The sequence below is a fragment of the Trachurus japonicus genome, chromosome 16 (assembly GCF_045865225.1).
Source record: "Trachurus japonicus isolate A0001 chromosome 16, Traja_1.0".
Taxonomy (NCBI): Eukaryota; Metazoa; Chordata; class Actinopteri; order Carangiformes; family Carangidae; genus Trachurus; species Trachurus japonicus.
The window spans coordinates 33737189-33748263 of NC_140922.1; the positions used below are offsets into that span (position 1 = coordinate 33737189).

General features: G+C 42.9%; 1 protein-coding gene across 1 annotated transcript in view; it reads right to left on the minus strand.

The window, feature by feature from the left end:
* The window catches only part of LOC146972713 (neural-cadherin-like), a 209237-nt gene extending 198376 nt beyond the window's left edge, over positions 1-10861 (minus strand). The window contains exons 1-3 of the mRNA XM_085802145.1: positions 10514-10861; positions 8826-9107; positions 7686-8010 (exon numbers count right to left, since the gene is read on the minus strand). Coding sequence (XP_085658271.1) covers positions 7686-8010; positions 8826-9107; positions 10514-10861 — 955 coding nt within the window. The remainder of the gene's footprint in view (positions 1-7685; positions 8011-8825; positions 9108-10513) is intronic.
* Positions 10862-11075: the final 214 nt, after the last annotated feature.

Here is an 11075-nt window from a genome sequence, read left to right on the forward strand (position 1 = left end):
GGGCCGAGGGTAAAGTTGTATATCCAGTACTCACAGTAGGACACCAGAAAAAGTATTGGTTCTCATGACAACCCTAGATGCTAATGTTAGCAAAGTGGTACCAGATGAACATACAAATATCTGTTTTTATTTGTATGTTGGCTGATTGTTCCAAAGTGTTTGTGTAGGTCTGAGCTGCTAATGCTAATGCTGCATAATAAATGCTAATGCTAATGCTGCATGTAGGCTAATAAACACGGACAATTATGTATTTGTGCACCGCTGCTTTGCTGCCTTTTTAAAAAATGTCACTGTGGGTAAAACTTCAGTGTGTGTGTCTGTGTCCACAACAATATATCCCGCAGGGCTTCACACACACACACACACACACACACAGACAGACACACACACACGAACACAGGGATAGAGAGTGAAATACCAACAAATAAACACTCACACTGACACTGCTGTGATCAATGTATGTCACACTGAAAAATACACAATCACTGTGAAGCTCAGCAGCCTCGAGGACACACAGTCCTGTAGTGTTTGGTGTTACATGCACGCACACACACGCACACAAGTGCACACACACACACACCAACACATGGTGTGGTGGCAGGTTGCTTCGAGCCTCGGGCTGAATCCAGAAATAAAGACAATAGAATAAACAGGAGAAAACAGCGCGCGTGTGTGTGTACGTGTGTACGTGTGTGTACACAAGTGTGTGTGTGTGTGTATACAAGTGTGTGTGCGTGTGTGTGTACACAAGTGTGTGTGTATTTCAAAGTGTGTGTGTCTCACCTCGGGGGTGCCAAGCACACAAAAAAAAATCAGTAGGAAAGCCTGACACACCACGACAGTATTTGGGTAACATTGTGTATCTGTTTGTGTGTGTGTGTGTATCTGTTTGTGTGTGCGTGTGTGTTGTTTGTACACACACAAAGACACACACACTCTGACTGAGACAATTAATACTAGTTAAGAGTGAGGCTGCGGTCTAATGAGGGAACAGGCCCGTCGGTCGCTGAGCAGGCAGCTGCATTAATTGCAGCCAACAGGAACAATTTTCTCATTTAAATATGCAAATAAACACATTTATTACAGTTAATGAGACAGTAAAGAATAAAAGCTCGGTGCCGGTGTGAGTCACGCTCGCTCTGCTGAAGTCCTCTTCATGTTTTATTTCGCTGCACATGTTTCACGTTTGGTTCGTTTAGTATCGAATCAGAGCCGAGCGTCTGGTCGAGTCCTAAGACTGAAATATTTATCATCATCGTCGTCGTCGTCGTCGGCCCCTGAAGCTCATCTGATGTGATCGACTGGATTGTTTCACCGGAGGAGAGTCAGCGTCGTCGTCGTGTTCAACTGCAGAAACACTGACAGCCGAGAGGTGTTACACACACTGACACACACACTTAAACACACACACACACACACACGGGGCTGGACGGCAGACGAGACTCATTTCAGCTGCTGCACTAATATAAATCACATGTGGAATTAGCGTCATTAACCACGGCTAATAAAATCCATCACCACCAGAGACTGCTCAGTGGATCCGAGCACGTTCACCGCAATGACATGAAACGAGTCCCGGTTCCTTCCTCGTTAAAGGGATGGTTCACCCAAAATTGAAATTTGACTAAGGGCTGGGAGAAGTTTCAGAGTCCTCCGTGGCTTCTCTTAGTTACAGGGGGTCTCGGCGTAGCAGTGCATGTCCATATGACGGTTGCAAATGGATACCAACTGTCTTCGTGACAAAAAGACACACCAAAAAACATCCAAATACCTCCATGCTGCTCGTATGTAATGTCCGTCTTGTATTGAAGCCCCGAAATGCGAAATTGTCCCGAAAAAAATTAAATAAGTCTATATTTCAAGCTTGTTTTGTAGCGGAAGCTTCTCGAAGCTCCTCTTCCTGGTTTGTCAAATTTGGACGAACTGGGAAGAGGATCTTCCACTACAAAACAAGCTTGAAATATAGACTTCGGGACCTTCGGAACAATTTCTCATGTCGGGGCTTCAATACAAGACGGACATTACATACAAGCAGCATGGAGGTATTTGGATGTTTTTTGGTGTGTCTTTTTGTTATGAAGACAGTTGGTATCCATTTGCAACCGTTATATGTTTCAATTTTGGGTGAACTATCCCTTTAAAACACAGTGAAATGAAGCAGGACAGAGAACTAGGTTCCATCCAAACAGGAAATCAGCATGAAAACTGTTCAGGCTCAGAGAGAAGCAGGTGCAACGGATTTGAAAACATCTGAGGAGCCGGAGAACCCACAGGGACAACCCACACAGCTCGGTCCCCGGGGATCGAACCCAACACACACTCTCCAACAGTGACAGTGCTAACTAACTAACCCACTGCTCCACCGTGCCAACAACACCACACATCAGCAACAAACCATGTTGTTTGATCTGAAACTGTTTAAGACTAACCATGGCATGATGATGTAATAAGCAGATTTCCTACTCTGGTACTCGAGTGCACATCCCTAGTTTACACCTGGCCTTAAAGGGATAGTTCAACATTTTGGCAAAAAAAAAACAGAGTTGTTTTAGAGGTAAATACGTACAGAGACTGCTTGATGAAAAACTGTCCCTGAAGGCAACGTGCATCAGCTTGTTTTGCATGTATTTCCCTCTAAAACAACTCTGTCTGGTAACGTTGTGTTATTTTCTCATAGCGTGGTGAATGTGCAGCTCACAACTTGTCCACCAGAGCGTTGTGGAGTTGTTGGATTGTGTATTTGATGAGTTTGATGAGGGAAACCAAGAAATCCCATAATGAGCCTCCGTAGTGTAGCTCTGAGCAGCTCACGGCTCTGCTCCGCCGTTCTAAAAACAGCTTGCACCGACAATTAAAGGTAACGAACCTACTGCTATGACTATAGGGATTATGGCAATGGGCCAGTTTGCCAAAATGTTGAACTATCCTTTAACGCCAGATGTAAATGTGGTGTTCGTGGGTTCGTCAGATTAAGATTTTTGTCTTATTCCAAATCAGTTACGTGATGTTGAGGAATTAAGAACGCATTATTGGATAAAACAGAACCGCATTGGTAAAAAAAAGTGGGCGGGGGTCGTGCAGGACTGTTGTCAAGCTGCTGATTGGTTTGTAGTTCCACTTCCAATCAATAATCAATTCACACACACACACACAGTGGCATGCACACAGTTTATATAAGAGGAGGAAACTAGTTTGACAAACTGCCTGAGGTCGTGGCCTCCACACATAAACAAAGGGCAGACTATAGAGTGTGTGTGTGTGTTTTATGTACATTTATTGAATGTCAAGGATAAAACAGACTCAGTAGAGTTGCTGCTGCCATCTGCAGTGATGGACGAGCTGCCAGAGAGAGAGAGACTGTGTGTGTGTGTGTGTGTGTGTGTGTGTGTGTGTGTGTGTGTGTGTGTGTGTTGCCTTTATAATCTACAGGAGAGTCAGTGTTGTTTAGAGGACGACCTGTTTCAAAGTGTGTGCATCTCGACAATGACACAAGCAACAACTGCAACTCTCTCTCAGCAGAATGAACAAAACCTTCTACAATGTGATTTTATAAATTAACAAAGATTTAAAAAAAAATAGAGAATTAACTATTAAAATAAAATAATAAAAACATCCATATTTTTTTTATTTTCACAGGGACAGGTCACAGAATTAGCTGATAGCTCATCTCCATGTGTTGTCTGTAGGCAGGTGTCTGTGTAAAACAGTCCCATTGCTTTTCATTCATGCAGAATGAGTCAGAACATTATTATTGTGCATCGTGTGGACGGAGGTTTGCTACAGAAATCACATTATCATCATTTTTAAAAAGTGCTTTCAGTGGAAATGAAGTCGTTTTCTTGCAGCTCGTGTTGTTAAATCTGGAAAATATTAACACTGTTCATCACATTCACACAGCAACACTGAACAACTGCACAATTATAAACAACAGTTAAACTGAACAGTCATAACAAAAAGAAAGAGCTGGATGGAAGAGAGAGGAGACGATGCTCTGTTCAGACCACAGAGCTCAAAGTTCACACACACACACACACACACAGAGAGAAAGCCTGTCGACCAATCAGAGGCGGCCGTGCTGCTGCTGCTGCATCAATCAATCAGACGCTGCGACCTCGTTCCCACACATCAAAATAAAATCACATGCGACCGCCGCGGACGAAAGACAGAGACCGCCTCAATCAGCCGGACGGTTTACAGCAGGCTCAGCGCCGTGTCCACCGAATCACACACACACACACACACACACACACACACACAGACAGACACACACACACACACACACACACACACACACACACACACACACAGACAGACACACACACAGCTTCCTGCTCAGACCTGGGAGAGCTCCAGGTGAGCAAACACAACTAATTTCTACAAATAAACAGCAGAGATGCAGTTTGGCTGATTGGACCGATCTGACCACCAACACCACTGCACCGCTGCCGTCCAGATGTGCAGAGTTTAGCCTCTTGGTTAAACATTTACTTTGGAGGAGGTGGTGGGGGGGTGGGGGGGTCGAGTAACGTTGGCATCTGGACGTCGTTTCATCCTGTCAAACAGATCGCCACCGACACGCTTCAGTCTGCTGCTGCTGCTGCTGCTGCCATGTGTTTATACACGTATTAGAAATAATCAATAAGAGGCTTACGTGATAAAACGTGATTAAAGAGCCCGGAAATCTGCTTTTTTTTCTAAAAAGGTTAATTAATCCACCATCTAAACCTGCAAATGCACCATATGGACAGAAATTGATGGACTTTAGTTATATATGCTGCTGCTGTCTATTTCCTGTTGCGTGAGTTTCTATTACATATAGTTGTAAAGCTCCATATAAAGGTAGATGTTTGTATTAAAGCTCCTTCAAAATAAAGGTAGATGTTTGTGTTAAAGCTCCTTCAAAATAAAGGTAGATGTTTGTATTAAAGCTCCATACAGTATAAAGGTAGATGTTTGTGTTAAAGCTCCATACAGTATAAAGGTAGATGTTTGTATTAAAGCTCCATACAGTATAAAGGTAGATGTTTGTGTTAAAGCTCCATACAGTATAAAGGTAGATGTTTGTGTTAAAGCTCCATACAGTATAAAGGTAGATGTTTGTATTAAAGCTCCATACAGTATAAAGGTAGATGTCCATGTGTAGTGTGATTATAAAGCAGCTCTAGGTTCTATATTAATACTGTGAAAGTATCAAAGCCTCAGTCCACAGAGAAATGCACACAGCCTGTATTCAGAAACTGAGCCTTAAAACCAGCCGTCAGGACTTCCTGTCACTTTGTGATGTCACAACTAAGCCCCGCCCCCTCACCACCATCCAACAACTTTGCAGGATTTTTGGTTTCTCTGAGTGTTTTATTCTGAAATCTGCTCTATTTTTTAATTGGATCACTTTAGAAAGAGATAAGAAAATGAGAAGGAGAAGAAACGTTGAGCTTTTATAAAATGTTTTGGAGGAACTCTCTCCTGAAAACACAGCGGAACCATCTGCGCTGACAAACAGTCCAGTCTGTCGCTGAGCTGAGACCAACTCCTTTAATCTAAATGGAAAAATTGCAGCCGAGCAAAACAAACACTGAACGTCTCTCACACACTTTTATATTTATTTATTTTCTCTCTCTCTAACTTTAAAAAGGAAAATGACAGAGAAGAAAACGAAGAAAAAAATGAATTATCGGCTGCAGTCAAGGTTACAACCAAGCCAGTGTGTGTGTGTGTTTACTCTGGTCACCTCACACACTAAACACTGTCAATTCTGTTTGTCCTTTAACGACCTGCTGCTCGGTGTGTTGCCAACACACACACACACACACACACACACACTTCTCACTTGGCTGTGATGTGAGGAGTGTTGTAAGGAATGAATGAAAGAGTGGAAAGCAAAGTAGCAGCTGACGGTTGAGGTCGATTCAAACTCTGCAGCTGGACACGAGCCAACACACACACACACACACACACACACACACACACACACACACACACACCTCAGTGATTGAACACCTCTAAGTCCTTCAAGGAAAATCCTGCAAAAACTAAAACTACAGAAATCAAATCACAGACTCTTCAGCAGTTGAAGCTCTGACTGCGACTCATCTGTCCCGTCCAATCACAAACCTGTTTAGTTTCATATTTCAGGAGTTTTAAAACGTCTTCACATAAACTTTTCCTTTTCTAAAACTTGTAGAGTTCATGATTCTTTATCCACTTTCTGCCTAAACAAACAGCTGATCACTAAATCACAGTCTCACAAACACAGAGCAGTGACCACACTGCAAAAACTCAACATCTTACCAAGAATATTTGTCTTAATTCTAGTCAAAATGTCATTTCTAGTCAAAACAAATCTCATTAATCAATCTCATTACACTTAAAATAAAACTCATCACATAAAAAGTAGCTTGTTTTTAGACATTTTTTACTTATTTCAAGCAGATTTCCACTTGGAATAAGTAGAAAAATCTGATAGTGGATCAAAACTTGCTTTCACTGGCAGATTTTTCTACTTATTTCAAGTGAAAATGTGTTTGAAAGAAGTGAAAATGATCTAAAAACAAGTTAATTTTTAGGTGATGAGTCTTATTTGAAGTGGAAAGAGATTAGTTTTGACTAGAAATGAGACATTTTGACAAGAAATAAGACAAATATTCTTGGAAAGATGTTGAGTTTTTGCAGTGCAGGCCTCAGTGTAACAACTGCATAACATGATCCAAAATAAAAACAAAACAAACAACCAGCAGTAAAGCAGCAACAGCATGTGAAGACCGTGACGTTTTTACGCGCAGACAGACAGAGAGAGAGAGAAGGGGTGCAGATCCGATGTCAGGATTGGGGGGGGGAGGGGGGCATTTTTAACTTTTTGCACGTATGCAGCTCACACCATGCCACCATAAATCACAACTTCATAGAAGTTTGCCATATCATTCAAAAAGTACTGCATAGCAAATCATTTATTGTGCTTACCTTTCTTTTATTTCAGCCAACAGCACGTATCACTGCTTACTCAACTGTTATATTAGTAAATCATCATTTTAAGAGTCTCAGGTATGTAATGTCTACTCATGTTCTTATCTTTTTTATCTTTCTCCGACCCTCCCAGATCCCCAATTCATCACCCCATCTTCCTTTTCTCCCAGTGCATGGGACTACTTTATGCAGATATGGATGAATATCAAAATATGAAGCCACCCCCCCCTAACCAAGTTGTGTAAACCAACTGATCATGTTTTTACAATGCCAGTTATGCTGGTAAACCGTTCTAAAAAAAAACAGATCTAAAAGGAATTCTAAAGGATGAGAGGTGAAACGTCTTCCTAGACAAATAACCAAGTCCAGTTGCTTTCGACTTAGAATTCCTTTGAGATACTATAACATGGACCAATGAGAATATGCACAGGCTTTTCTAAAAAAAAAAAAAGATGTGAATTTTATCTAAAATGTAAAGAATGTGAAGTCTGAAAATACATTTGTTCAATTTTGAATCATTTCATTTCATTCATCAACTCATGTCTTTCAGAAATTGGGGGGGGACATGTCCCCCCGTCACACACACAGAGTGTCAGTGTAACAACTGCACAACTTGATCCAAACAACAACAACCAGCAGTGAAGCAGCAACATGTGAAGACGTTTTTACGCGCAGACGGACAGAGAGAGAAATAAAGAAATATAAATAAAGACAGCCGTGCTCACCTCTCAGGTTCTGGATCTTCACCGTCACCTCCACCGGCTCACGCAGGCTCCGCGCCAGGTACAGCCGGCCCGAGTCCCGCTCGATCTGGACCGGAGAGTCCGAGTCCGAGTCCGAGTCCGGCTCGTCCAGCTCGAACCAGCGCTGCTCGAACCGCTGGTCCGGCACCGTGAAGACCAGATCCCCGACCCGGACCTGCTCCGGCACCGACACCGTGTAGAGGAGCTCCGGCTCGGAGAGAGACCGGGGCTTCCTGTTCTGGTTCTGGTTCTGGTTCTGGTTCTGGTTCTGGAGGACGTTGACGTGCAGGAACACGGGCTCACCGACCTGCAGGAGGAGGAGGAGGAGGAGGAGGATTTAGCACAAATGACTCGCTAACACTTAACTTCCTACCAACGTATGTTACATTAGGTAAATGGACCAGTATTTCCTGGTGCACATCTGCCTCTGTGTTTCCAACTTAAAGGGATAGTAGCATTTTTTTTAAAGTGGGGTTGTATGATCTACAATTAGCCCCTAAGTACTTTAACTGCAGTAGAAGACTTTTCACGGCCTAAAAGAGGTTTTACCTGAACACAGTTTTTATTTGGACCTAACCAACTCACATATCCCTCCGCCCAGGGTTAGCGCCCGCCGATCAGCAGTTGGTTAGGTCCAAATAAAAACTGTGTTTTTCCTGCACTTTGAAGGGCTGGAAAAAATTATATTATAGTGAACAATGGAACTGTGTTTTTTTTTTTCACGTAAAACCTCTTATAGGCCGCGAAAATAGGCCGTTTCTTTGGGTCTGTTCACAACACTGTATGTTGTAAATCTCTGGGCAGGGCTATTATGGGCTGGCCTTGCTAACGGGAGGAGTGCAGAGAGTCTTCTACTGCAATTAAAGTACTTAGGGGCTATTTGTAGATCATACAACCCCACTTTAAAAAAAAATGCTACTATCCCTTTAAGTTCATCATTGTTTGTTTTTAGCACAAATGACTCGCTAACATTTAAATTCCTACCAATCGTATGTTACATTAGGTAAATGGACCAGTATTTCTTGGTGCACATCTGCCTCTGTGTTTCCAACTTAATCTTTTTTTGGAAAGTGACGGTATTTGGAAATCTGTACGATTAATTAATTAATTAATTGGGCCTACCAGAGCCACGTCTCCTCCGTCCCGCACGTGCAGCCGCAGAGTGACGTGTCTGATGCCGAGCAGCGAGCCGAGCAGCCGGACCCGACCGGTCAGAGGCTCCACGTGCAGCAGGTGAGACTCCGGCGACGCGTAAAACGTCACGCGTCCGTTCCTCTCCGCGTCCGCGTCCCTGGCATCGAACCGGGCCAGCAAGGTGCCGCGCGGCGTCAGCTCGTCCACGTCCACCGTCACGTTCCCGCCGACGAAGCGGGGAATGTTGTCGTTCCGGTCCGACACCTCCACCTGTAGTCAGGACAAAACAAAACAACAGAAGTTTATCTTTCTTTTCAGACACACACAATCATATCGGTTCTTGTTACCATTATGTAGAAACAAACTTAAAGGGATAGTTAACCCAAAATTGAAATTTGGCGTAGCAGTGCATGTCCATATAACGGCTGCAAATGGATACCAACTGTCTTCGTAACAAAAAGACACACCAAAAAACATCCAAATACCTCCATAGTCTATATTTCAAGCTTGTTTGTAGCGGAAGCTCCTCTTCCCGGTTCGTCAAGAGAAGCTTCCACTACAAACAAGCTTGAAATATAGACTTATTTAATTTTTTTCGGGACAATTTTGCATTTCGGGGCTTCAATACAAGACGGACATTACATACGAGCAGCATGGAGATATTTGGATGTTTTCTGGTGTGTCTTTTTGTTACGAAGACAGTTGGTATCCATTTGCAACCGTTATATTGACATGCACTGCTACGCCGAGACCCCCTGTAACTCAGAGAAGCCACGGAGGACTCTGAAACTTCTCCCAGAAATTTCAATTTTGGGTGAACTATCCCTTTAAAATCAATGAAAATAGAGATCTCATGTGTTGTTGTTGCTGCAACAACAGCAACAACAACAACTGGCCAGCAGGAAGTGGTTAAAACATTTTGTAACCCATATCAAAAGTGATTTTTATGATAGGTCAAGATCAGCCATTATATGAATCACAAAACTTTTGGGAGTAACTGATGTCTAAATGTCTCTTACTATAAGTTGAAATTTTTGTCCAGGGGTAAAACTTGAAAAAGGCTGAAGGGTCATCTGAGGGTTAAAATGAGACTCATCGCCTATGTTTTCAGATAATTTTCACTTGTTTCAAACTAATTTTCATTTCAAATAAGTAGAAAAATCTGTGCTTGTAATAAGAAAGAAAAACTCAGATTTTTCTACTTATTTCAAGTGAAAATCTGCTTGAAAGAAGTAAAAAGTGTCTAAAAACAAGCTACTTTTATTATGATGAGTCTTATTTTAAGTAGAATGAGATTTGGTTTAAATTTTAGGTTAGGTTAGGTTAGTGTATTGGTCTCCTCTCCACCAGGGAGAAATTTGTCGCGGAGACAGGGAACATGTTGCATACATAAAAAACACATAGTACAGTGCAAAAAGAACATCAAGTTAAAAGACTGGTGGAGTAAACAGACACACTGGACAATCCTGCACATGCAGCAAGCTGATGTGAACGTTATTCACATGCATCCACACCGCTACACTGACTGGAATCATTTGTAATATACATTCATATCAGCATCACAGAACCTCAAACCAGTAGTATTTGTACTCTTACTCAAGTACTGGGGTGGAGTACTCTGTCCATCTCTGGTGCTAAATAAATAAATAAATAAACTCTAAACTCTAAACACAAACCTGCACGGCCGCCGGTCCCGTCACGCACCGCACACGCAGCTCGTACATCGCTATGAACTCCCGGTCCAGCGCTTTAACGGAGACCAGGACCAGGTGGTGTCTGAGGTGAACCAGCCTGAAATCCGACGCGTAATCCCCGGTCAGGCTGGTGTTGAGCTCTCCGCTGCAGCAGCAACCGACCGGCAGCTTCACCCCGTCCACCGGCGTCCCGACCGGAGAGTTCTCCGCGATCCTCCCGGAGTAGCGCTGCGCTGCGCGTCGGTGCTGCTGCTGCGCCGACAGACACACACACAGACACAGCGAGGAGACATGGAGCAGCAGCAGCAGCAGGTTCACAGCTTGGCTCATGTTTCCATTAATAAAAAAAACAATCCGCGGTTCAGTTGCAAAAGGAGACAGGTCCGAATCCCAGAGGTCTGATGGATGATGATGCGTAAAATAGAAAATAAAGATAGAAAATACAGGAGAAAGAGCAAAGTTCCCAGAGGTCTGATGATGCGTAGCCTATAGGAAAAATGAAATAGAATAAAAATAGCAGGAAAAGAGCAAAGTTAACCCTGAA